Source organism: Plecotus auritus (genome assembly GCF_963455305.1).
Source record: "Plecotus auritus genome assembly, chromosome: 5".
NCBI classification, from domain to species: Eukaryota; Metazoa; Chordata; class Mammalia; order Chiroptera; family Vespertilionidae; genus Plecotus; species Plecotus auritus.
In genome coordinates this window covers 185857212-185884495 of record NC_137776.1, presented here as the reverse complement: position 1 = coordinate 185884495, position 27284 = coordinate 185857212, and the positions used below count along the sequence as shown (strand labels likewise).

Genomic DNA, 27284 nt, shown 5'->3' with positions numbered 1-27284 from the left:
CGCACCCGCGCCGCCTGGCTCCCCCGCGCGCCCCGCGCTGGCAAAGGCTCGCAGACGCAGCGCTCGCTCCGGCGCTGGAGGCGCCCCCTCGGCTCCGTGTTAGGAAGCGGGGGCGGCGGGAGGGGGCAGGAGACGTGGGTCCCGCTCCAGGCTCTGCAGCTGCCGCAGTCGCCGCAGCGTCAGGACCCGCACCGGCCTCGGCGCGAGGCGGCGGGAGCCACGCCGGGACCCGCGTCAGCACCGCGGACAGCGCCCGCCGCTCGGTGCCTGAACCCGCGAGCGCCCGGGACGGTCCCCTCCGGCCGAGGGCTCCGGATCCCCCTTCCCTCCCGAAGACGTCCTGGGGCGTGAGGCTCCCGGGGACCTGGCGCCCCCCGCCCGCGGGATCGGGTGCGCGCAGGCCGGCCGGGGCGCCCCGCTGGGGCCGGGGATGCGCCAAGGGCCCCGCGCCCGAGCCGCCCGCCGATGAGCAAGATGCGCCTGCTGACGCTCGCCCTGCTCTTCTCCTGCTCCTTCGCCCGCGCCGCCTGCGACCCCAAGATCGTGAACATCGGCGCGGTGCTGAGCACGCGGAAGCACGAGCAGGTGTTTCGCGAGGCCGTGAACCAGGCCAACAAGCGGCACGGCGCCTGGAAGATCCAGCTCAACGCCACCTCCGTCACGCACAAGCCCAACGCCATCCAGATGGCCCTGTCGGTGTGCGAGGACCTCATCTCCAGCCAGGTGCGCCCCCCACCCCGCCGCCAGCTCCCCCCTCCCTCCCATCTCCCACCTCCCACCTCCCCTCCACCACCTCGCGCGTCCCAGCTCCATCCGCCTTCCCACGGAAAGGACCCCCCCCACCAGCTGCCTCGGGCTAGAGAGGGCTGGATTCAGGAGCAGCCAGCGTCCATCTGGGCCCCCAGACTGGTCACCTACCACTGTGGCCAGTGACCCCTCAGAAGGGCTCCAGGCCCTGAGCAGTGTGTGCAGACGTGTTTCAGGCGTTTGGCATGTGTGTGTGTGTGCGGGGGGGGGGGCTCCCGGTCACAGCAGAGGTGCCTGTCCCAGTCACGAGAAGCAGGGCTTTAAGCAGGATGGCGCCCGGGGCATCATTGTTCCGGCTTCTAGTCCTCCTTCCCTTCCTCCCCCGCCTAGACCACAGGTCTGCCTGTTTTGGGAAATGCCAGGCGCTGGAGGGCAGGAGCAGGGCTGGGGGCGGGGGGGGGGGGGAGGCGGCGGGCACAGCAGGGGAGCTAGGCAGCCGGGCTGCGGGGGAGGACAGGACTCAGGGTGGCACGCGCTGGGAGCCATCCGCCGGGCACGGGCCCTGCATGCCAATGAGGCTGTGGGATGGCCGCATTGCAGCCGTTTATGTAAGAAGAGCGTGTCCGCCCCTAGACCCTGCCCCCTACACACCCCTGTCTGTGCAGGGGGCGGGGCCTCGCGCCAGCTCACATCGCAGTGCACACTCAATTGCACACTCGCACCCCCTGCCCCCCCCCCACGCAAAGCCACGGACACATGCACGCATGTGCCACACACTGTTTGGCACACGCAGGGCACATCCAACACCTGCTCACACACGCCAGGCTCAGGGTCCCTCCAAATGTACGTAAAACACAGACGTATTGGGGTACCGTGTGCACACGCATCCCTGGCCAACGCTCCCAAACGCCCTCATGTCACACGCACACACACACGCCGATGCCCACACGGACCGGGCACCTCTGGTGCAACGGGGGGAGGGGGGCGGGTGAGGGAGGGCCAGGGACGGGAGACCAGTCCCAGCAGCTCACCGGCCGAAGCCAGGCCAGAGCATTGCTCAGAAACCTCCCTCCCTCCCTCCCTCCCTCCCTCCCTCCCTCCCTCCCTCACCAGCCGCGCCCACGCCCGCCCGGGGGTGTTCCTCCCGTCACACGCTGTGTGGGAGGGGGAGGAGCAGTCAGGGGTCCAGGTGGGCCCTTTCTGGGGGTCACCACTCCAGCTCACAATTTTGCTGTCTGGGCAACTGTCTCCCCAGGGAATAGGCAGCCCCATGGGCCGAGGTGACAGCATCTCTGAACCTCGCTGAGCCCGCCCCGTGGGCCAGGCTGAGCGGCACGGCCGTCGCTGCCTGCATGGAGGCCAGTGCACAGCACCCTTCGGTTCACAGAGGCAGGGTGTCTGTGTGGCTCAGAGAGAGGAAGGCAGAGCTGGGCAGGCACAGGTCCTTCATGTATGTATGTATGTATGTATGTATGTATGTATGTATGTATGTATTTACTAGAGGCCCGGGGCATGAAAACTCATGCACTGGAGGGGGATGTCCCTCAGCCCGGCCTGCCACCTCTCACAGTCAGGGAGCCCTCAGGGGTGGGAGACGACCGGGCGATCAGGGGAAGGCGATGCCCCCATCACACCTCTGCTGTTGCCACTGCCGGCAGCGGAAGCCTCAGCCAGCCCTGCTTGCCTGAGCCTCAGTCAGTGGGGGGTGCAGGAGGACCCGAGGCCCCTGGCGGGGCTGAGGGGACTCCGGTGGCAGGAGCAGAGTAGCCGGCCCTGCTCCCGCTGTGGGTACCACCATCTTGTGATGGCGTGACAGTCAATTTGCATATTACCTCTTTATTATATAGGATATTTCAGAGAGGAAGGGGGAGGGAGAGAGAGAGAAACATCAATGATGAGAGAGAATCATCGATCTGCTGCCTCCTGCATGCCCCCAGGGAGGATCTAGCCCATGACCCAGGCATGTGCCCTGACCAGGAATCGAACCTCGACCTCCTGGTTCATAGGTCGTTGCTCAACCACTGAGCCACACCCGCTGGGCGTCACCAGTCTTTCTCATGTGAGGACAGCGTCGAGCCGCCCAGCTGTCTGCTCCCCCCCACCCCACCCCTGAGCCTGGGCACTGGGTCTCCTTCGAACTGAGGGAGCCCCGCTGCCCCTGGAGGCCGTGGGGAGCTCCTCACCCAGCCTCTCGCTGGCGCTCGGCCTCTGGAGCGACAGCCCTGAGCGGATGAGGGACAGGGTGTGGGTGTGGCTGTCCGCTCGGTCCAGGACCAGCCTCCTCCCAGCGCACTCTGGGGTGACTTGTACGGCCGGGGACGGGCCTCCACCCTCGCTCTCAGTGCACACTGGAGGCAGCCCCCGCAGCGTGAGGGCGGCCAGAGGCCTGGGGAGGGGGCGGCGTGAGCCAGGGCCCGTGGCCTCCCTGTGTGTCTTCAGCGCCACCCCAGCCTGGCTCTGCCTCTGACTCGCCCTGCGGTTTGTTGATACTCAGAGGGCGGTTCTGGGTCCTGCCTGCGGGTGTGCGCCCTGTGCTGTGTGCGCACAGATGGCGTCCCCTGCCCGCCCCCCTGCCGGCCATGGCCCGGCTCAGGGCACGGCCCGCCCACACTCACGCTGACGCTGTCCCTCGTCCACAGGTCTACGCCATCCTCGTCAGCCACCCCCCGACTCCCAATGAGCACTTCACCCCCACCCCCGTCTCCTACACCGCCGGCTTCTACCGCATCCCCGTGCTGGGGCTCACCACCCGCATGTCCATCTACTCAGACAAGGTGAGCCTGAGCCCTGGCCGCCCCGGGGCCCGGCCCCGCGCTGAGCCCCACGGTGCCCACCCAGGGCCATGGCCGCTGCCTGCGGGGCACACGGGCAGGTGCTCAGACCAGGGGCCTGGGCTCAAGGAACGCAGCTGTGCAAGCTCACACACTCACACCCACACACACTCCGTCTATCACACACACACTCACACCCACACACACTCCGTCTGTCACACACACACTCACACCCACACACACTCCGTCTATCACACTCACACCCACACCCACACACACTCAGTCTGTCACACACACACTCACACCCACACACACTCCGTCTATCACACACACACTCACACCCACACACACTCCGTCTATCACACACACACTCACACCCACACACACTCCGTCTATCACACACACACTCACACCCACACACACTCCGTCTATCACACACACACTCACACCCACACACACTCTGTCTATCACACTCACACCCACACCCACACACACTCAGTCTGTCACACACACACTCACACCCACACACACTCCGTCTATCACACACACACTCACACCCACACACACTCAGTCTATCACACACACACTCACACCCACACACACTCCGTCTATCACACTCACACCCACACACACTCCGTCTATCACACACACACACATGCACAGCAATGCACACAGCACACACTCACACACACACTTACACCAGCACATGCTCATACATGCACACATGCTCACACACTCACACTCACACCAGCACATGTTCATACACTCACACTCACACACACACTCACACCAGCACATGCTCACACACTCACACTCACACCAGCACATGCTCATATACTCACACTCACACTCTCACCCCAGTACATGTTCATACACTCATACACACACACTCACACCAGCACATGCTCACACATGCACACATGCTCATACATTCATGCTCACACCAGCACATGCTCACACACATCCACACACATGCTCACACCAGCACATGCTCACACATTCACACTCACACACCCGGCGGAAGGCCCGCTGAGAGGGTCAGGCACCATAGCCCGGAAGCAGAGGTCCCTGGACTGTGGGGGGTGGGGGCTCCTTTCCTGCCTCCTGGCCCCCGGGCACCAGCCTCCTCAGCTCCAAAGAGGAGAAACATCTCTCGGGGAGGCGGGGGAGATCTGGGAGGCGGGGGAGAGGCTGGGAGGAGGGGGAGATCTGGGAGGCGGGGGAGAGGCTGGGAGGCAGGGAAGAGGCTGGGAGGAGGGGGAGAGGCTGGGAGGAGGGGGAGAGGCTGGGAGGAGGGGGAGAGGTTGGGAGGAGGGGGAGAGGCTGGGAGGCAGGGAAGAGGCTGGGAGGAGGGGGAGAGGCTGGGAGGCAGGGAAGAGGCTGGGAGGAGGGGGAGAGGCTGGGAGGAGGGGGAGAGGCTGGGAGGAGGGGCCAGATCCAAACCGTGGCCAACTCTCTGGTCCAGCATGAGGACAAGCGTCGTGGCCACACCTCCAGCTGTCCCGACCCCACTCCTGGTCCCAATCCACAGCCAAGCGGTGCCCAGCACGGACTGGAAGGCCTGGCTCAGCCCCCCGAGCCCCCAGCTGCCACCGTGCAGCCCTGCGGCTGGTGCATGACGGACAGAGGCAACGGCGCTCTAATTTCTCTTTTCTAACCCTCCCTCGAGGACCCCCCTCCCCCACTGATGTCTAGAGAGAGTAGAAGGGAGAGAGGAAGGGGAGAGAGGGAAATCGCCACATGAGAGCGACACGCTGCTTGGTTGCCTCCCGCACCCCTCTCTACCGGGGCGGGGACCCTGCAGTGAGGCACGTGCCCTTGACTGATGGTTGAACCCAAGGCCCTTTGATCCGTGGGCCAAGCTCTAAGCAGTTGGCCAAACCAGCGAGGGCCAAAGGGCCATTCTTGTTTTTTAAAGTATATTTTTATTGATTTCAGAAAGGAAGGGAGAGGGAGAAGGAGAGAGAGACATCCATGAGGAGAGAGGATCATTGATCAGCTGCTTCCTGCACTGAGGATCGAGCCCACAACCAGGGCATGTACCCTGACCGGGAATCGAACCCAGGACCCCTGGGTCTGTGGGCCGATGCTCTAACCACTGGGAAGACCAGCCAGGGCTGAAGCAGCATCCTGCACTGAGGCTCCAAGGCACTGCCCCAGGCCACAATCTGGAGCTCTCAGGACCACAAGATCGGGGGTCGCAGAGACACCAGTGGGGCTGCCAGTGCTGCCTGGACAGACTGGGGACTGGCTGGGAAGGTGGAGCCCCTTCCCCCTTCCCTCCCTGGAGATGCTGAGCCTCCCGGACAAATCCCAGCCACCTGATGTTGGGAAGGACCTGGGGGAAGCCCAGTGGGGACCTCCGAGAGGCCGGATGTCAGGGAGATTCGTGCAAGAATAGGCCTTCCTTCTGCTGGCTTCGCTCCCAGCCGCCGTCCAGGAGCCTTTGCAAGTCTTTGCTCCCGGCCGGAGTGCCGCTCCTGTGGCTCCCTCTGCACCCCCCGCCCTCCCCCTCATAGCAGGCATCCCGCCCCACCCAGCCGCTCCACACCTGTGTATGCAAATTAACCCACCATCTTTGTTGGGTTAATTTGCATACGCACGCCTGATTGGCTGGTGGGTGTCGCAGAGGCACGGTCAATTTGCATACTTCTCTTGTATTAGTGTAGATACTAGAGGCCCAGCACACGAAATTCGTGCACTGGGGTGGGGCCCTCAGCTCAGCCTGCACCCTCTCGCAGTCCGGGAGCCCTTGGGGGATGTCCAACGGCCACGGAGGAGGGAGAGGCAGCCACGAGCCCGGCTTCTGGCTGAGCGGGCTCCCCCTGTGGGAGCGCACTGACCACCAGGGGGCAGCTCCTGTGTTGAGCGTCTGCCCCCTGGTGGTCAGCGTGCATCTTAGCGACTGGCCGATCTGCCGTTCGGTTGATCTGCATATTAGCCTTTTATTATATAGGATATCATTGATGTCGGAGAGGAAGGGAGAGGAAGGGAGAGGGAGAAACATCCATGATGAGAGAGAATCATGGATCAGCTGCCTCCTGCAAGCCCCCGACTGGGGATCAAACCCGCAACCCGGGCACGTGCCCTGACCGGGAATCGAACCCTGACCTCCTGGTTCCTAGGTCGATGCTCAACCCCTGAGCCACACCCACCGGAGTCAGGCTTGGGGAGCACTTTCTGAGCCCAGGTTGTCCAGCAGCAGCCGCTGGTTGGCTGTGGGCACGTGCGGCGGTGCGGGAGGAGGGAGGAGCCGGGGAGCCTGGTGCCCTCAGCCGCCCGCCCGCCCGCCTGTCCGCCTGTCCGCCCGCAGAGCATCCACCTGAGCTTCCTGCGCACCGTGCCGCCCTACTCCCACCAGTCCAGCGTCTGGTTCGAGATGATGCGCGTCTACAGCTGGAACCACATCATCCTGCTGGTCAGCGACGACCACGAGGGCCGCGCGGCGCAGAAGCGGCTGGAGACGCTGCTGGAGGAGCGCGAGTCCAAGGTGGGCGCGGGCGGGCGCTGCCCGCCGTCTCTCTCTCCATCCTGCATGGCCAGCACACCTCGTCCGGCGCCTGCCCCGGCCTGTCCTCGGCTCATTTCACTCGCTTTTGCCATTTAGTCCAAATCTCCTTTGTGTCCGTCCCTGCGGGCGAGGCAGGACCACCTGGAGCTCGGCAAACACCCGCCCGCCCGCCCCTCCGGGTCCATGTCCCGCCGCTGGGCCTCCTTCCTGCCCCTGCAGCCCCCCCACCAGCCACTCTCTGAACTCGGGGTGCTCCTGCCCCTCCCCAGCGGCCCCCCCACAGGGCGCCCTGCACAGGGATGGCCTCGTGGGCCACGCCCCTCCCAAAGGGCCCGGCTACCTCCCTGCGGCCACCCATTCAATGGCCCCTCCCTCCACGCGCGCAGCCTCCACCTCACAGCGCCAGTCACCCTCCCCTGACCACTGTCCCCGGGCATGAGCCACCCCAACCCCCACCTGGATTCTGCCCCCATCACTCTCACCTCTCACCACAGGGCTGGCTCCGCCTGGAGACCATGTGACACCTGCTTCTGGGATACACTGACCCCTCCCAGCCCCGCCCCCACGCTGTAGGGCTGCCGAGAGACAAGAACGGCAATCTCTGGGGGTCCAGGTGACCCCCCCTCTTCACTGCCCGCCCACTGCCAGCTGGTGCTTACCAGAGGCCCAGGGAGAGGCTGTCCCAGCCCAGAGCCTGGCCCTCAGCGCTGGGCCCCGGCCCCGGGGGGTGGAGGCCAAGCTGGGCAGAGAGGGAGGGAGGCAGAGAGGGGGGGAGGCAGAGAGGGGGGGAGGCAGAGAGGGAGGGAGGCAGAGAGGGAGGGAGGCAGAAAGGGGGGGAGGCAGAGATGGGGGGAGGCAGGCCAGGGCGGGGAGCATGTTCTCTGGGTGTCAGCGGGGCATCAGCAGGTTTAGTGCCAACCCCGGGCCCCGGGTGCCATAGACCACGAAGGAATAGTGGGTGCTGGTTGGGGGGGGGTGAAACCTGAGAGCAGACCCAGAGGGCCTGGGGGTTCCTATTGTGGGGATCGGCTGAGGCTGGGAGGGAGGGCTGGCTGCCAGCGCCTTGGGGAACCCCCGAGACAGCACCCCCACACCAGGCAGGCAGGTCCTCCGGGCGAACCCACCCCGGGCCACACACATGCACATGCCCAGTGCACATTCACACTCACCAGACACCCCCCCACACCAGCCATGCGTGCATACCCTTATGGTCACTCTACACCTGCCCCCAGACCCTTCCTGCAGGCCGCCGGGCACTCGGGCACAGGCGTGTGGCCCATAGACACGCTCCCTCACCAGCTCACACACATGTGCCTGTACACACACACACACACACACACACACTGGCCCTCACACCCGCCCTGTGGCTTACGTAGGCTAACGCTCCCAGGCACGTGCCTGCCACCCCTGTGCACACGTGTGCACACAAACCCCTCTCGCTCTCCAGAGGCCAATGGGTGTGTGCACCCCCGTCAGCGAGGACAGAACACGGACCCCTTAGAAAGGCCCCGGGAGGGTGCGGGGAGGCGGGATGTCAGGGCAGGGCCCGGGAGAGGCTGCTCACCCCCATTCAGGACTGACATGGGGCACAGCAGGTGCATGGCGGGTAGGGTGGCAGGGGGGCCCCAAAGGGATCCGTGTGGCATGGGCGGGAACAGGGGCGCCTTTCTCCCAAGTATGACTGATTCGAGAGACAGCTCCGTGGCCCCTGGGCCCCGCCCCCAGCACCGCCCCGGCCCCGCCCCGCCCCGGGCCCAGGTGTTTGCGAGCTCCAGGTACGTGCCATCTGCAGACGTGCCGAGGAGGTGGTGTGATTGCTTTAGCGCCGTCATTTTCAACCGTTTATAATCTTCTTCTGTGTCTGCATATTTTCTCTGTGCACATTATTCATCAGAGTAAAAAAAGGAACTATGACAACCTCGACCAACTGTCCTATGACAACAAGCGCGGACCCAAGGTATATATGCATGGACTGCACGCCACCCACCGGCAGGGGCTTGGCCGGCGCCTGGCCTCGAGGCCGTCTTCCGGCCCAGGCCCCGGGCGAGCGCAGGCCGAGCAGTGAGGAGAAGCGAGGTCAGGAGCAGGCAGCCGCAGGCAGGAGCGGGCAGGAGAGGCCGCGTGGGTCCCCCACGGCCGGTCCATCACGTGGCCGGGGCCCGCGTGAGAGCAGGCACGCTGCAGGAGGAGCCGCTCTCGGGAAGTGCATGCGAATCTCTGGGACCCCCGGGTTTCCTCGTGGAACCCAGGAGGGAGCCCGCCCGTCCAGCCGCCCGCCCGCCTGCCTGATGGGGTCCGGGCCGCTCTGCGGGGGCCTGCGGAGTCGGGCCTCAGAGGATCTCCCGTGGTTTGGGCAAAGTCCGCCCCATCTCTGCTCCCAGTTGCATTCCAAACCTCGTCCAGTCTCAGTCCGCTGCACGCTCTCTGCGTCTCGGCCCATCGGTTGCATGCTCAGCGCACAGAGGACCACAGTGACAGGTGGAGAGAGAGGTCCGAGAGCAGGCGCAGCGCAGGCCAGCGAGCAGGCGCAGGAAGGACGAGCGAGGTCAGGCCAGGCCAGGCGCCAGGAAGGCAAGTGGACAGGGCCAGGTGGCAGGTGCAGGCCCAGGCAGCCGTAGCGGCGCTGCCTCGGCACTCCTAGTGGCTGCGGCCCAACTCTCGCCCCTGAGGCGCTGTGTCCCCGGCCCGGACACCGGCTAACGCTCCTGCTCACACCACAGGCGGAGAAGGTGCTGCAGTTTGACCCGGGGACCAAGAACGTGACGGCCCTGCTGATGGAGGCAAGGGAGCTGGAGGCCCGGGTCATCATCCTCTCCGCCAGGTGAGGCTGGGCGGGGCCCGCCCCCACTGCACCCAGGGCTGCACCTGGGCCAGAAGCCCACCACCTGGGCCAGGGCTGAGAGCAGCATTGTTCTTCAGCGTCCCGCGTGCCCTTGCCACAGAGAGCCCTCCACGGGGACCTGGGGGCCTGGCAACCTGGCAGGTGGGACGCCTCTCTGCCCACCCTCCCTGGCTTTTCCCTGCCACAGTCACCACGCCCCTTGCCCTGAGCTGGGCTTGGGTTGGGTCTGGACAAGTTCCTGCCCTTAGGAAGGCAGGTGGGGTGACACGGCACGCTGGGACTGGACTCAGGGAGGGGCCCTGAGGATGGCGTGTCCGGCGGGAAGGCTTGAGGCAGGGACAGGCCTGGAGCGGTGGGAGGAGGCAGCCGGGGAGGGGAACACTCAGGGACAGTGGACCCAGGCTGTCCTTGGCAGGGCCCGGCCCCACACCTCCCCCCTCAGGGACCAGCGACAGTAAAAATCGCCCTTTGCCAGTGGCTGGGCCTCCTGGGAAGGGAAGGTCCGGGCCCCCAGAATAGCACCCAGAAGAGGCCCGCCAGGAGCGTGCGGTGGGCCCACCGCTGCCTGCGCCACGCGGAAGCCCCACTGGGCTCCGGTCGAGGGCAGAGAAACAGCAGGACCACCCGGCCCAGAGCTGCTGCCCTGCAGGCGAGTGGGCGGCAGCATGCTGAGTCCCAGGCGGGGACCGTTTGCACGTTCCGTCAGCAAACCTCGGGCACAGAGCTAGGTGCCCCTTGCAGTGGCGAACAGGGGTCTCAGAATCACGAGTGACCTCCCCACGCTGACCATCCAACTCTAGGCCCCATGGGGAGGGCTTCAGAGAAGGGTTTAAAGCCCCGCCCAGGCAAAGTCAGGAGGGCACACGGCCCCTCCCTGAGAAAAACCCCGCCCAGAGCAAGCCCAGCCTGGACCTAGTGCCACCCAGAGAAAGCCCCACCCAGGACAAGCCCTGCCCAGAGAAAGCCCCGCCCAGAGAAAGCCCCGCCCAGGACAAGCCCCGCCCAGAGAAAGCTCCGCCCAGAGTAAACCCTGCCCAGAGAAAGCTCTGCCCAGGACAAGCCCCGCCCAGAGAAAGCTCCGCCCAGAGTAAACCCTGCCCAGAGAAAGCTCTGCCCAGGACAAGCCCCGCCCAGAGAAAGCTCTGCCCAGGACAAGCCCCGCCCAGAGTAAACCTGCCCAGAGAAAGCTCCGCCCAGGACAAGCCCCGTCCAGGACAAGCCCTGCCCAGGACAAGCCCTGCCCAGGACAAGCCCCGCCCAGGACAAGCCCCGCCCAGAGAAAGCTCTGCCCAGGACAAGCCCCGCCCAGAGAAAGCTCTGCCCAGGACAAGCCCTGCCCAGAGAAAGCTCTGCCCAGGACAAGCCCCGCCCAGAGTAAACCTGCCCAGAGAAAGCTCCGCCCAGGACAAGCCCCGTCCAGGACAAGCCCTGCCCAGGACAAGCCCCGCCCAGGACAAGCCCCGCCCAGGACAAGCCCCGCCCAGAGAAAGCTCTGCCCAGGACAAGCCCCGCCCAGAGTAAACCCCGCCCAGAGAAAGCCCCGCCCAGGATAAGCCCCGCCTAGACCCCCTCCTTTATTTCCCTATTGGTTACACTCTCACGGGTCATAGGGCTGGAGGGAGACTGGGAGGCTGTGGTGGTGGAGGGTGGCTGGTGGGTGCACTAATGGGCAGACAGGCCAGTGGACAGGAGGCTAGATCAGGCCCTTCATCCAGGACAGAGCACACCGAGGAAGCCGTGACCCCAAACACAGCTGTTCAACTGTGGTGCACATTTGCAAAGGCCAAGGTCGCGCCAACCTAGGCCTGCCCATCCACACACTGTAATCGGAGTGGCCACCAGGACACGAGCCAGAGAGCCGCACGTAAAGCCAACCTGGGACCCCACCACCCCAGGTCCCGGCGCGGGGGGAGGTGGGGCATGTCTCCACCGTTTCCCTCTGCTCCCTGGCACCTGCACCACGCGCTGCAGGCATGGAAGGGGAAGGCCCCAGGCACGCCTTGGGAGGGTCCTGTCCTGTGTCACTAGCCCCGGGTCAAGGACCAGTTTGCCAGATGTGGCTCCAAAGAAAGGTAAAGGTCGGCCCAGAGAAGGGGGCCTGGTCACAGCAGACAGAGACACTCACAGGAACTAGGTGCACGCCACACGCACACAAGCACACACCCTATACACCACATGCACACACATTATATGCACACCACACATGCACACCCATGTGCACACACCATACATGCATGTGTGCACGTGTGCACAGCATATTCACACCATTGTCACACACATGCATGCCATGTGTTATCTCACACACCACACACATGCAGACACCACATACACAATACACACCAAACACACGCACACACACATGAATGCACAGCATGCACATAGTGTATACATGTGCACACACACCTATAGACATGTGTATGTACAATATACACATCATATATAATGTGTGCACATGCTTACACACAGGCACCATATAGACACCATACACATGTGCACACAAGATATTGCATGTGTGCATAAGCAGGCACATCACACACACAAATGAATACATATACACACCGTCGTGTACACACTTATATGCAAGTACATGCATGTACTCCATTGTCACACACGGCACACATGTGTGTGCATGCCGTGTGCATAATCACATACACCATACCACCTATGCTACCTATATGCATACATCCCGCACAGGTAGGTACACTGCCCACCAAGGCTCAGCACTCACAGCCACCACCACCCACCAGCACCCTCTTGAATCCACCCATGCAAGGCCTCTGGGCTGGCAGGCTCCCGCCCCTCACACGCTGGCCTCCTTGAAGCAGAGGCCAGTCCCACCGCAGAGGGCAGACCAGCCCCAGCGCCCTCAGCCCCAGAAGCCCTGCGGCCAGGCTGTCCTCGACTGCCCCCTGGGAGTGCCAGCACCAGCCTCCTTGACCCTGGCACTCCGAACTGGCACATTTTGGCTCCTGCTTCATGCATTCTGTAGAGAAACCCCATCAAGCCAATCTTATTATTATTATTTTATTTTTTACCAATTTTCTACCAAGTGCAGAGAATTCATTTCCAAACACTTCCTTTTTCTCTTCCTGGGATGTTTGCTGCAGTCAGCTATCTCCATGCACCAGTTTGATGGCTTGGCCAGCCTTCTGTCTACAGCTGTTTTACTGATGTGCCCATCCACACAACACAAGCTTAGGTCTGTGTCATCCCACCTGACCACGTCGCGGGCCCTGCCAGCCTTTGTGGGCACGCTGGGCCCCTACGCGCACAGTTTGGTTTTGCGGGCGATGGTGGCGGAATTGCTCTCGTTTAGGCCAACAGCGTGCCGCTGCCCTGCTCGGCGTCGCTCACATCCGGCGCTACCATTGCCATTTAGAGCGAAGGCTTTTATATCTCCACCGGCTAATCCTGGAAAACATTCGGGGCAGACCCCTTAGGCAGCTCAGGGCCACCTTGGTTTACAGGGTCAGCCACTGTGACCACAGCTCAGCCCTCGGGCATCCGTCCATCCCCTTTGCACCCGCTGCCCATGCACAGCGCATGCACCGGCCAGGTCCATGTGGGGCCAGGCCCAGCCTGGCAGGGCTCCCAGTGGCCCCGCAGCCCCACCAGCCCAGGGTCCTTGTCCTGACCAGACGGCCCAAGCCCTGGTCCATGGGGATGAGGGCGCTCCAAGGTCTCAGAAGCACGTGTGTGCCCAAGGGTGGCCTGTGCTCTGTCGGGCCAGCGGTCCCGGCCCCGGGTGGCAGGCAGGGCGTGGCTGCTTGCACAGACTCCGGCCGGGAGAGCAGCAGCCCTCCTGTTCGCTGTGGCTTCTGCTGCGATCCTCAGGGCAGTTCCCAGGCCCTGGGTCCCACCAGCACCCGACCAACCTGGAGAGCCCCCAGCCCCTCACTCCAACGCGGCCGTGGGAGCCGGAGCTCGTGTGGCTGGTTCAGGAGCTCACAGGAGCAGGGGCGCCGGAGTGAATGGCTCAGGCCCAGGCCTGACTCAGCCCCTCATCACCACTCACGTGACCTGGGTGCCCCTGTTTCCCCTCCTGACACAGGGGTAGTACCAACGCCTGCCCCCTATGCAGCACTCAGAACAGAGGGATCCATAGAAAATGATCCATGGCCATCGCCCATCCCGGGCTACCTGCTGGGCAAGGGCAGGGGGCCAGCAAGAGAGGCCTGGGAAGCTCTAGGTCTGGGCCGCACCCCGCCTCACCTCTGTGGGGTCCCCTGGCCCAGATATGGGCTGGGGGCAGGGCTGGCCCCATCACCCTGCGGTGCTTCCAGGCCCCCCTCCAGGGGAGGGGCTGGGGGAGAGGCAGGGACAGGAGGAGGACCTAGGAATTGAGAGTAGCCAAGAGTAGCCGCCCGCCAGCCTCGGGTAGGGGAGGGCGGGAGTCCCGGCCCGTCACCCCCCTCTGCCCCACAGCGAGGACGACGCTGCCACCGTGTACCGTGCTGCCGCGATGCTCAACATGACGGGTTCAGGGTACGTGTGGCTGGTGGGGGAGCGCGAGATCTCCGGGAACGCCCTGCGCTACGCCCCGGACGGTGAGTGCTGGGCCTCTCTGGTCCCGGCGGGCGGGGTTCCCCACACGGGGTTCCCCACGGCTCTGAACCCTCGCTCGCCCCAGGCATCATCGGGCTGCAGCTCATCAACGGCAAGAACGAGTCCGCCCACATCAGCGACGCGGTGGGCGTGGTGGCCCAGGCTGTGCACGAGCTCCTGGAGAAGGAGAACATCACCGACCCGCCGCGGGGCTGCGTGGGCAACACCAACATCTGGAAAACCGGGCCGCTCTTCAAGAGGTGGGCGGGGCCGCTCTGGGAGTGGGCGGGGCCTCTCAGTGTGGGTGGGTCAGCTCTTCAAGAGGTGGGCGGGGCAGCTCTAGGAGTGGGTGGGGCCTCTCAGTGTGGGTGGTCAGCTCTTCAAGAGGTGGGCGGGGCCGCTCTAGGAGTGGGCGGGGCCTCTCAGTGTGGGTGGCTCAGTTCTTCAAGAGGTGGGCGTGGCCTCTCTAGGAGTGGGCGTGGCCTCTCAGTGTGGGTGGTCAGCTCTTCAAGAGGTGGGCGGGGCCGCTCTTGAGATGGACAGGGCTCTTAGGAGGTGGAAGTAACCGCTCTTCAGCTGGTCCAGCTCAGCCGGCTGCCCACAAACTACAGACACAGTCACCTACCCCAGGTCCCTCCTCTCCCTACTCCTCCCCTCCACCCCCTGCTCCAGTTTTATAATCACACCTCCCCATTTCCAACACACACCAAGGCCCTGCGCTGCCTCCACAGCTCCTGCCCCCAGCTTTTAACACTGCAACCAATCCTGAAACCCCACCCCACTCCCCAGGTGGCTGACAGCCTGCTGCGCGCGGGGACTGGGCGCTCCCAGGGACCCAGGCGTTCAGACAAGGAATCCTGGGATGGCACCCGAACCTGTAGAGAGAGAGCCAGGTGGGCCACAGACCCAAGGAGCGAGCCACCGTGGGGCAGGCGTTAACTCGCAGCCCTCAGGTGGGCAGGCCCAGCCCATCACTAGGTCCCACCCCCAGCTGCGTAGCAAGCACTGAGTTGCACATGCAGAGCCACAGCCCACCGTGTCCACAGCAGGAGCATACACAGCTGCAAATGTAGGGCGTATGTACACATGTGCACAGCCTCAGAGAGACCTGAAGCACACACATGCCACATGTATGTGCATGGGGTTGCGTACCAAGAATCGCGTGTGCACACAGATGGTCCCAATGGGTATGCCACATGCACACGCGTGATGTGCACACGCAGACAGACAGGACCTCACCCTGCCTTCCCCATGGCAAACGGGTCACTGTCCTTTCTGGCGTGTCTGCCTCCTGGGCAGTAAAGCGAGGACAGGGCTATGCGGATAGAATGTCCCAGCCCACAGAGAGCCCCAGCACCGGGCTGGCTCCAGGAGCTGCTCTGCGGCCGTGGGTGTGCTGTCCACCAGGTGCAGACAGACCTGCGCCCCACCCGCCAGATTCACAGCTCCAGGGGCTGCCAGGACTGGGGCAGAAGGCCAGGTTCAGGCGGCGCGGGAGGCGGGGTCAGGCCCCTCGGAGGCGGGGGTCAGGCCCCTCGAAGGCAGGGTCAGGCCACGTGGGAGGTGGGGTCAGGCCCCTCGGGAGGCGGGGTCAGGTTGTGCGGGAGGCGGGGTCAGGCTCCTCGGGAGGCGGGGTCAGGCCCCTCGGGAGGGAAGGCCAGGGGCGGAGGCCCTGAGAAGTCACGTGGGACCCACGCTGCCTCCCCAGGGTGCTGATGTCTTCCAAGTACGCGGAAGGGGTGACCGGCCGCGTGGAGTTCAATGAGGACGGCGACCGGAAGTTCGCCAACTACAGCATCATGAACCTGCAGAACCGCAAGCTGGTGCAAGTGGGCATCTACAACGGCACCCATGTAGGTGGGGGTCATGAGGGGGTGGGGGCTGGGGCCTTAGGGTCCTGGGGCCAAGACCCCTGCGTGGCCACCCTCCATCTCATACTCCCACCCCCAGGTCATCCCCAACGACCGGAAGATCATCTGGCCGGGCGGAGAGACAGAGAAACCCCGAGGGTACCAGATGTCCACCAGGCTGAAGGTGGGGCCCGCCGCCCCGCCCTGGCCAGCACCCTCACCCTGGACACTCCCTCCCACCCCTCAGACCCCCGGGAGGGCCCAGCGCCGCCAATGAAAGTGCCCGAAGGAAGCGGGGACTGGACAGCACCTGGCTGCCAGCACACACCTGGCTCCGCACAGGAAGGCGGGAGGCGGGGGGGGGGGGCGGGGGGGGGGGGAGCTGCAGCCCCATCCCGTGGCTCTCTCCAGGGCCCTCCTGCTGACCCAGCCCCACTTAAATCCGGGGACGCTGAGAGGGACAGGACTTCCCTGAGGGATGGACACCCTGTGGGCTGCAGCCTCAGCTCTCTGTCCGAGTTCTGGTCCCAGAGCTGCCCCCTCCACACTGCTCATCTCTCCTGTGGGACACCCCAGCCAGCCCCAGCCCAGCTTCCTGCCATGACACTGTCCTCTCCACCCTGGCCTCCCGCATTCCCTGCGGGGGCCACTCCCTCCTGGGCTCTCCCTGGGCCTCTGGCGGCTCCCTCCCCACGGCCTCAAACCACACAGCTGCTCTTCCTTGGCCTGACGCTCCCCAGAGACTTCGGGCTCCTTCCTGGGCCCCTCCCCTTGCTGACCCACACCAAGCCAGTGTCCCTTTTTTAAAAAAATTTATTTATGGATTAAGGTATTACATATGTGTCCTTATTCCCCCATGACCCCCCTCAGTGTCCCTTTTTAAAATATGTTTTTATTGAGTTCAGAGAGGAAGGGAGAGGGAGAGAGATAGAAACACGGATAATGAGAAGAGAATCATGGATCGGCTGCCTCCTGCACGCCCCTACAGGGGATCAAGCCTGCAACCCGGGCATGTGCCCTTGACTGAAATCGAACCCAAGACCCTTCAGCAGCAGGCCGACGCTCTCTCCACTGAGCCAGACCAGCTAGGGCCAGGCCAGTGTTTTCGATCACCAACCACCTCCTCCCAGTGCCCCAGGCCCTGCCTCTCGGCCCTGCCTGTGTCCTGGTTCCACCCGCCGGGCCTCTCACCAGAGCCCTTGACCAGCACCTGCCTGAGGGTCACCACCCTCCTCAACAGGCCGAGTGGGCTTTCCCTGAGGCTCAGGCACCACGTGTTGAAAAGTGAAAACACCAATGGTCAGATGGTCCCATCTGGGCTGCAAGCTTTTTACTTTTTATTTTTTTAAATATTTTTATTGATTTTTTTACAGAGAGGAAGAGAGAGAGAGTTAGAAACATCGATGAGAGAGAAACATCGATCAGCTGCCTCCTGCACACCTCCCACTGGGGATGTGCCCGCAACCAAGGTACATGTCCTTGACCGGAATCGAACCTGGGACCCTTCAGTCCGCAGGCCGACGCTCTATCCACTGAGCCACACCGGTCAGAGCCCCACTGACTTTCATTTATTTATTTTAAATATGTTCTTAGTCGTTTTAGAGAGACAGGAAGGGAGAGAGAGAGGGAGAAACATCAGTCAGTTGCCTCCTGTGTGCACCCCGACCCAGGACTGAGCCTCCAACCTGGGTGTGCCCTCACCCGGAATTGAATTGGCGGCATTCCGGTGCATGGGACCAACGGAGCCACACCTGCCAGGGCCTCACTGGCTTTTAAAAAGCACAAACATGTGTTGTTGTTTAAGAGAAAAACACGGTGAACGTTTAAAAACTCACCAAGCTCCTCCAGGGACTCCCCATCCCCAGGGGGAAAGCCAAATGCTGCCCCTGCCCTGAGGCTAGGCCTGTCCCCCACTGAGGCTAGGCCGGTCCCCCACTGAGGCTAGGCCTGTCCCCCACTGAGGCTAGGCCGGTCCCCCACTGAGGCTAGGCCTGTCCCCACTGAGGCTGGGCCTGTCCCCACTGAGGCTAGGCCTGTCCCCCACTGAGGCTAGGCCGGTCCCCCACTGAGGCTAGGCCGGTCCCCCACTGAGGCTAGGCCGGTCCCCCACTGAGGCTAGGCCGGTCCCCCACTGAGGCTAGGCCTGGCCCCCACTGAGGCTAGGCCTGGCCCCCACTGAGGCTAGGCCTGGCCCCCACTGAGGCTAGGCCTGGCCCCCACTGAGGCTAGGCCTGGCCCCCACTGAGGCTAGGCCTGGCCCCCACTGAGGCTAGGCCTGCCCCCCACTGAGGCTAGGCCTGCCCCCCACTGAGGCTAGGCCTGGCCCCGCACTGAGGCTAGGCCTGGCCCCCACTGAGGCTAGGCCTGGCCCCCACTGAGGCTAGGCCTGGCCCCGCACTGAGGCTAGGCCTGCCCCCCACTGAGGCTAGGCCTGCCCCCCACTGAGGCTAGGCCTGCCCCCCACTGAGGCTAGGCCTGCCCCCCACTGAGGCTAGGCCTGGCCCCCACTGAGGCTAGGCCTGGCCCCCACTGAGGCTAGGCCTGGCCCCCACTGAGGCTAGGCCTGGCCCCCACTGAGGCTAGGCCTGGCCCCCACTGAGGCTAGGCCTGGCCCCGCACTGAGGCTAGGCCTGGCCCCGCACTGAGGCTAGGCCTGGCCCCCACTGAGGCTAGGCCTGGCCCCCACTGAGGCTAGGCCTGGCCCCCACTGAGGCTAGGCCTGGCCCCCACTGAGGCTAGGCCTGGCCCCCACTGAGGCTAGGCCTGGCCCCCACTGAGGCTAGGCGGTCCCGGCTGCAGGCCGATGATCCCTGCTCACCACAGCTCAGCTTCAATATCACCTCCCTTTGCCCCCGTCACCCCTCTGCCACCCCTCTGCCGGGATCTGTCCTCCCCACCCCCAGCCTACAAGCCCCTGAAGGAAGGGGAGTTGAGAGCCCAGCAGGAGCCCCAACGAGCCCCCGCATGGGAGGGAGCGTGGCGCCACAGGGGACACAGGAAGGAAGGACGGATGGCCAGACAAGGACCCGCTGCTGGGGAGGCTGAGCAATCAGACAAGGGAACTGCGGGCCCTGGATCGGGTGCAGGCTCTGAGGGATGTCAGGGGACATGGCCCTGTCCTCATGGGGCAGGCTCTGGGCTGGGACAAGGAGTTCCTCATCCCTGAGACGTCAGAGAAGGTGCCCGGGACAGACTGGCCATTCCAGGGCTTCCTATGGAGGGAGTGAGGTGTGAGCCAAGAACCAAAGGGCAAGGGAAGGGCAATGTCGTAGGAGGCCACGTGCCTCCTGCGTGCTGGGTCTGGGCCCCTCCTGGGGGCAGCAGGGAGGTGATGCTGACAGCGGTGCTGGTGGCTGGGGAGGGGAGGCCCCAGAGAGCAGCAGGAGGGGAAACGTCCGGATGTGGGATTTGGAGGGGCTCTGGGCGCTGAGAAGAGGACAGCACCGACCCCGCCCCCCCCACTCCCCACTCCCCACCCTCCACCCCCCGCGGCCGAGGGCATGTGGTCCAGACCTGGTCTCCGCCTCCCCCCAGATCGTGACAATCCACCAGGAGCCCTTCGTGTATGTCAAACCCACGCTGAGCGATGGCACGTGCAAGGAGGAGTCCACAGTCAACGGGGACCCTGTCAAGAAAGTGATCTGCACGGGGCCCAATGACACCTCGCCGGGCAGCCGTGAGTGGGGGCCGGGGCGGGCACAGGGGCCGGGCCGCTCGGAGCGGAGCCCGGTGGTCACCTCCCCTTCCTCCCCGCAGCGCGTCACACGGTGCCTCAGTGCTGCTACGGCTTCTGCATCGACCTGCTCATCAAGCTGGCGCGGACCATGAACTTCACCTACGAGGTGCACCTGGTGGCCGACGGCAAGTTTGGCACGCAGGAGCGGGTACGCGGGGGTCGCGGGGATCCCGCGCAGGACCTTCCACGTGGAAGGGGTTGCTACCGCGTAGGGTCGTGAGTGGGCGGGGCCTTCAGTCTGGGCGGAGTCAGTAGACAGATGCTTCCTATGGGGCGGGGTCTGGAGTGGGCGGGACCTCCCTGTTGGGAGGAGTTGGAGTGGGCGGGACCTCTCTATTGGGCGGGACCTCCTGTTGGGCGGAGTCGGGAGTGGGCGGAACCTCCCTGTTGGGCGGAGTTGGAGTGGGCGGGACCTCCCTGTTGGGCGGGGTCTGGAGTGAGCGGGACCTTTCTATTGGGCGGAGTTGGAGTGGGCGGGACCTCCCTGTTGGGCGGAGTCTTGAGCGAGGGGGGCCTTCAGATTGGCGGAGTCTGGAGCGGGCGACCCCTGAGGTGCACTAGGGCGGGAGCCTGACTCGGGAGTGGGGCCAGTGGTGTCCGCACCCCCACCGGCCGGCTGTGTCCCCCACAGGTGAACAACAGCAACAAGAAGGAGTGGAACGGGATGATGGGCGAGCTGCTCAGCGGTCAGGCGGACATGATCGTGGCCCCACTGACCATCAACAATGAGCGCGCACAGTACATCGAGTTCTCCAAGCCCTTCAAGTACCAGGGCCTGACCATTCTGGTCAAGAAGGTAGGCAGGGGCCCCGGGCAGGAGGGGCGGTCCTGGGAGGGCCCCGGCGACGCTGACGCGCCCCCGCCCGCAGGAGATCCCGCGGAGCACGCTGGACTCGTTCATGCAGCCCTTCCAGAGCACGCTGTGGCTGCTGGTGGGGCTGTCGGTGCACGTGGTGGCCGTCATGCTGTACCTGCTGGACCGCTTCAGGTGAGCGCGGCCGGGGGCCGGACACCTCCACCTGCGGGGCGGGCGGAGCGGGCGAGGGCGGGGCGGGGCTGCCTCTCCCGCCCTCTCCCGCCCGCCCTCTGCGCCCCGCAGTCCCTTCGGACGGTTCAAGGTGAACAGCGAGGAGGAGGAGGAGGACGCGCTGACCCTGTCTTCCGCCATGTGGTTCTCCTGGGGTGTCCTGCTCAACTCGGGCATCGGAGAAGGTGAGGCTGTGTCAGGCTCCGCCCCGCCCCGCCCCGCCCCGCCCGGTCCTGCGCCGCCGCCCGCCCGCCCCGCGCGGAGCTGACGGTCGGTCTCCGTCCACAGGCGCCCCCCGAAGTTTCTCCGCGCGCATCCTGGGCATGGTGTGGGCCGGCTTCGCCATGATCATCGTGGCCTCCTATACCGCCAACCTGGCGGCCTTCCTGGTCCTGGACCGGCCCGAGGAGCGCATCACAGGCATCAACGACCCGCGGGTGAGAACTGGCCCTCCCGGGGCGGAGGCGGGAGGTCTGCGGGGGTCTCCTCGAGCGGGGCTGGGGAGCAGCCGCGAGCCCGCCTCTGACCCCGCAGCTGAGGAACCCCTCGGACAAGTTCATCTACGCGACGGTGAAGCAGAGCTCGGTGGACATCTACTTCCGGCGGCAGGTGGAGCTGAGCACCATGTACCGGCACATGGAGAAGCACAACTACGAGAGCGCGGCCGAGGCCATCCAGGCCGTGCGGGACAAGTGAGGGGGCGGGGCCGTGCGGGACAAGTGAGGGGGCGGGGCCGTGCGGGACAAGTGAGGGGGCGGGGCCGTGCGGGACAAGTGAGGGGGCGGGGCCGTGCGGGACAAGTGAGGGGGCGGGGCCGTGCGGGACAAGTGAGGGGGAGGGGCCGTGCGGGACAAGTGAGGGGGCGGGGCCGTGCGGGACAAGTGAGGGGGAAGGGGCCGTGCGGGACAAGTGAGGGGGCGGGGCCGTGCGGACAAGTGAGGGGGCGGGGCCGTGCGGGACAAGTGAGGGGGCGGGGCCGTGCGGGACAAGCGAGGGGCGGACTGGACGAGCAGGCATCCACCCTTAAAGGAAAAGCGCGGGTCCCAGCTGGATGGGAACCATGGGGTGGAGACAGAGAGGAGGCTCCGGCTGGCAGGACAGCATGCGATCGTGCGGGGCGAGGGTAGCCCGGCTGTGCGGGGGCTCCCGTGACCCCCGCCCCTGCCTGCAGCAAACTGCACGCCTTCATCTGGGACTCGGCGGTGCTGGAGTTCGAGGCCTCGCAGAAGTGCGACCTGGTGACCACGGGCGAGCTGTTCTTCCGCTCCGGCTTCGGCATCGGGATGCGCAAGGACAGCCCCTGGAAGCAGAACGTCTCCCTGTCCATCCTCAAGTGAGTCGGCCCCGCCTGCCGCCCCGCCTCGCCCTCGCCCTCGGAGAGCCTCCCGGTCTGGGTCCGGAGCAGGGGCGGCCCCGCCCAGCCGCCCCGGCCCCACCCCCACTGCTGCCCCGCCCCACCAGGTCCCACGAGAACGGCTTCATGGAAGACCTGGACAAGACGTGGGTGCGGTACCAGGAGTGTGACTCGCGCAGCAATGCCCCTGCTACTCTCACCTTCGAGAACATGGCAGGTGGGTCTCCCCGCTCCCGCTTAACGCCCCTGAAGACACTGGATGGGGCCTCCCCGGGGCCTGCAGCCCCCGCCAGCCAACACTGAGGCGCAGGGCCTGGCCTGCAGGGGTCTTCATGCTTGTGGCCGGGGGCATCGTGGCTGGCATCTTCCTGATCTTCATCGAAATCGCGTACAAGCGGCACAAGGATGCGCGCCGGAAGCAGATGCAGCTGGCCTTCGCCGCGGTGAACGTGTGGAGGAAGAACCTGCAGGTAGGGCAGGCCACCCCCTGAGGCCTGGTGCCCACGGCCCAGCCTGGCCCCAGCCCTCCTCCATCCCCACAGGCCGGAGCGCTGGCCCTGGCTCCCGGAGCCGCGGGAGCAGGACTGGAGCTAGGAGCCACAGCCAGGGGCAGCGACGGTAGGGGGCCACCTGCAGGTGGCTGCCCACGGCCCAGCCAGGCCGAGGGAGGCCACGTGCCCTGCTCCGAGCCTCTGCCTGCCTCTCTGTCTCCAGAGTCGCCCGCCGGCGCCCATTCCATAGGAAGGCAGACTGAGGCAGGGTAAGACAGGGACCCACCTGGGTGTAGCACGTGAGTCTAAGACGCATCTGCCTCTCCGCCCTTGCCGCCCGCACCCCTCCTCAGTGCCCCGGGCCTCCTTCCTGGCTGCCTGCTCTGTCCTGTGCTCCATGGGGTCCAGCTGGCCCTGCCTGTCGCCCAGGCCGCGTCGCTGGGAATTTGCTGCCAGCAGGGGGCAGGCTGCATGAGGGGCAGCCGTGCCCACCTGGGGCGGGGCAGGCAGTGGGGCTGGCAGAGGCCGTGGCTCCTGCCCACGGCCCAAGGTCAGTCTGTGCATCTCTTTCTCTTTCTCTGGGTGCCCCTCCAGAGTCTGTGTCCTTGGGTGAAGCTGGCAGAGCAGAGAGGGAGGGCCTTGGGGGGATGGTTGCTGGAGCCCCCCCACCTCTCATCTGCCCCCTCTTGCTCTTAGGACCCGGTCGCTGCTCTTACTGGCGGGCACAGGGCCAGCCTGGCCATCAGACCCGAGGCCAGGGTCCCGGGAGTGCCTCTGTCTATCGCTCCAATTCATCCGGACGCCCACCTTTGGCCCCGCGGCCCCTTCCTGAATCTTGCGGGGCCCCCTCAGGGTCAGGACGGCTGGAGAGCCCGAGGGGCCCCCCTCCTGGGACACCTGAGAGCCAGGGAGCCAGGCGACCTCCCAGGAAGAGAGCCAGACGGGACCCCCCCAAGTCTAGCCCCAGCACGAGGAAGGTCAGGCCCAAGCCGGGCAGGAGCTGAGGCCGCCTGCGCGGGGGCGGCTCTGGGCCCATCGGCCCGGCGCAGGGAGGCAGGCAGGAGCCAGGGCCTGAGCGGCCGGCCAGCGGCCCCCGAGAAGCAGGCGAGGGCAGGTGTGGCCGTCCCCCCTAGCTGTCTAATCACTTATACATATTCATTTTAGGATAGAAAGAGTGGTAGAGCAGAGCCCGACCCTAAAAAGAAAGCCACTTTTAGGGCTATCACCTCCACCCTGGCTTCCAGCTTCAAGAGACGTAGGTCCTCCAAAGACACGGTAAGGGGAAGAGCGCCCGTCCCCGTCTCCGACTCTTCTCTCGCCCTGCGTGTCTGTGTCCCGTGCATCAGGCGTGCCCTCCCCCTCCCTCTCATCCCACCCCACCCACCCCATCCCAACCGCTGTGGCCTCTGCCCTCATCTCGACTCACTCAGCGCACTAGGTCTCTCTCTCTCTCTCTCTGATCTCTGGGCCCCCCTCCGGCCGGCCCCCACGGGTCCTCGTCCCCATGTGTCTCTGCGTTAGTCCCCCCCATGCCATGAGCCACACGCCATCTTGAAGCTGTGTCATGTTGTCGGTCAGACAGTCGGCCTCACCGCCTCGGGGCCGCGCCCGGGGCCCCGGGAGCCCGGAGCCGCCTGGTCCCGGGCTCCTCACACCTCAGGTGGCCGCACCACCTCACTGTCACACCGGTTGCTCGGTCTCTCCCGGGGGCACGCTGCCCTCGACTTCCGTGGAGGGGGTGGCTGTGACGTCCCATCCGTCCATCTGTCCGGCCGCCGGCCCTGCCCCCCCAGACGCCTGTGTCACCTGTCTCACCAGAGCCATGCCTGTTGCATCCCCTCCATGTGGTCTCTGTGTGGGCCGGGCTGGGGGCCGGGCCTGGCTCCCTCGGGGTGGACGGTTGGGGCCTGGAGTTGGCACAGGCCCCCAGCCACAGGGGACCCTCAGGCAGGTAGTGGCTTGGACCAGAGGGGGCAGCTCCCACCCCAGGCGGAGCAGGGGCCCCGCAGGAGGCGCACCGGCTGCCCTGAGAGGGTCTGAGGATGGGTGTAGGGGGGGCCTCCAGAGCGTGGGGCACAGAGGCCCCCAGACAGAGGGCCAGGAAGGGAAGGCCTCCCTGGAGGAGACCAGCACTTCAGCTCCTGACCCACAGGCCACGTCAGAGCCAGGCCTTCTGCCTGAGCCCAGGGCTCCCTGCCCTCCTGCCTTGGGCATCTTGTCCCCGCAAAATCTGTGCGCATTTGGACCAAAAGCTTCCCAAACGGACTCAGTCTTGCTAGGCACGCCCTGGTCCCAGGTGGGAAGGGGGCCGTGCAGGGACTGAGCCCACAGGACCTTGCTGCAAGGTAGCAGTGGGTTGGCACCCTGCCCCGTGCACAGGAGAAGGGGCAGGCCCCCAGGACACAGCCAGGGCTTGGCACAATGTGAATTCAAGGTGAAGCCACCAGAGGGCACCAAGCCCCCCCTGTCCCCCCCCTCCATGAGGCCCGTCTGCCCCTCTTCCTCAGGGGCTGGGTGCAGGGCTGGTGGGTACACAGTGAGTTGGTGGGGCTGGAGCACAGGCTGGGCTGCCCAGGCCCGGGAAAGGGGGCAGGGCACAAGCCAGGGGTATCACCAGGCAGGCAGGCAGAGGAGGGGGTGCACAGGCCCACAGAGTGGTGGGGGTGGGCAGTCCAGGGGCGCAGGTGTCCCCCCCAGACAGCACTTGGAGAAGGCAGCCCCAAGGAGCACCCAGTCCCACAGGCGAGGCTGCTTCTGGCGGTGTCACTGAGGGCCGCCCCCCAGAGCAGGCAGGCTCGCCCCTACCTGGTCCAGGTGCAGCTCAGAGACTCACAGGGCCTTTCTGGACACACCCCATTGGAGGCCTCGCCCGAGCCTCCCTGGGCACCAGGGACCACCCCCCGCCCCAGGCCAGCTCTGGCTCCCTGTGGCATCTGGGCCTGGCCCTTCCCTGCAGGGGTGACTGGGGGAGACGGGGCGGGGGAGGGCAGCCCAGCTCCCACTCGGCTTCGGGGCTGGGCACCTGCTCGGAGGGAGGCCTGGGTGGGGGGGCTCTGTTGGGATGGGGGGGTCGGTCCGGCTGCTGAGATCCTCTGCCCCTGTCTTGTGGCCGGTCCGGGCCAGGGTGGCACTGGGCGCTCAGGGCTGGGGTCCCTGGTGGCCGCGGGGCCAGCGGGTATTGATTGTTGGTTCTTATTTATAGAGCACCGGGGGTGGACGCGGCGCTTTGCAAAACCAAAAAGACACAGTGCTGCCGCGACGCGCTATTGAGAGGGAGGAGGGCCAGCTGCAGATGTGTGCCCGTCATAGGGAGAGCTGAGACGCCCTGCCCGCCCTCCTCTGCCCCCCTCCCCCGCAGACAGACAGACAGATGGACGGGACCGCGGCCTGGCCCACGCAGAGTCCCGGAGCACTACGGGGTCAGGGGGAGGAGCACCCTCAGCCTCCCCCAGGCCGCGCCCGCCTGCCCGCCGGCCGGCTGGCTGGTCCACCCGTCCAGGCCCCGCGCGTGCCCCCGAGCGTCGGGCTAATGGGCCGCCTTGTCTGTGTATTTCTATTTTGCAGCAGTACCATCCCACTGATATCACGGGCCCGCTCAACCTCTCAGATCCCTCGGTCAGCACCGTGGTGTGAGGCCCCCGGAGGCGCCCACCTGCCCAGTTAGCCCGGCCAAGGACACTGATGGGTCCTGCTGCTCGGGAAGGCCTGAGGGAAGCCCACCCACCCGAGACTGCCCACCCTGGGCCTCCTGCCCGTTCGTCTGCCCTGCTGCCTGGCAGGCAGCCAGCCCTGCTGGACCCAGACGCGCCAGAGCTAAGCTGGCTGGGCAGGGCCGCGGGGTGCTCCGGCAGAGGCAGGGCTGGGGTCTCTGAGCAGGGAGAGGGGCGAACCTGGCCCAGGCAGAGAAACTGGGAGCAGAGACTGAGCCCCCTTCCCCGGCCACGCCCAGAGCCCCAGTGGGGGCCTGTGGCCCCTGGCGGGCTCCTAGCAGCCTCGGCTCCACCCTCTCCTCTTCTGACCTCCCCCTTCTCCTCTTGACCCCCTTTTGCCAATCGGCCCTGCCCTTCCCTGACTGCAGACCCTGACTCCCCAGCTGGCAGCCCTTCCCAGGGGCTCCCTGGGGTTCCCGCTGCCTCCGACCTGCTCCTCCAGACTGACTGCGCCTCCCTTCGCCGCCTCCGGCACGCAGCCCAGGACGGCTTCCCATCGCCGGCTCGGGGCTGCCCTCAGCCCTGCCCGCCACCTGTACAGGCCCAGCCACCTGTGTCCCAGTGCGTGCGTGCGTGCCTTCCCCCGCAGCCTGTGCGCGGATGCGCGCTGACCCTCCCCCAGAGTCCGGAGCGCAGCGCACCGCTCCCCCGACCAGTGTGTGCAGTGGTGATGCCTAAAAGAATGTACGAACAGCTCGGT

At 65.6% G+C, this 27284-nt stretch overlaps 1 protein-coding gene across 13 annotated transcripts; it reads left to right on the top strand.

Moving 5' to 3' along the window:
- The first annotated feature begins 329 nt into the window (after positions 1–329).
- GRIN1 (glutamate ionotropic receptor NMDA type subunit 1) lies at positions 330–27277 on the top strand. 13 transcript variants are annotated; one of them, XM_080668907.1, is made up of 22 exons: positions 330–723; positions 3387–3521; positions 6832–7008; positions 8924–8986; positions 9750–9850; positions 14297–14418; positions 14502–14676; positions 16125–16269; positions 16367–16450; positions 19801–19942; positions 20023–20150; positions 20634–20798; positions 20872–20990; positions 21102–21214; positions 21318–21466; positions 21564–21721; positions 22201–22362; positions 22491–22600; positions 22708–22853; positions 22926–23143; positions 24039–24149; positions 26439–27277. In XM_080668907.1, exons 1-22 carry the CDS (start codon positions 466–468, stop codon positions 26536–26538), a joined length of 3081 nt encoding a protein of 1026 aa, XP_080525033.1. In that variant the 5' UTR covers positions 330–465; the 3' UTR covers positions 26539–27277. The 13 variants fall into 13 exon arrangements, with proteins under 13 accessions (XP_080525033.1, XP_080525027.1, XP_080525032.1 ...); XM_080668901.1 differs by having other exon boundaries at positions 26077–27277; XM_080668906.1 differs by lacking the exon at positions 8924–8986 and having other exon boundaries at positions 26077–27277.
- Positions 27278–27284: the final 7 nt, after the last annotated feature.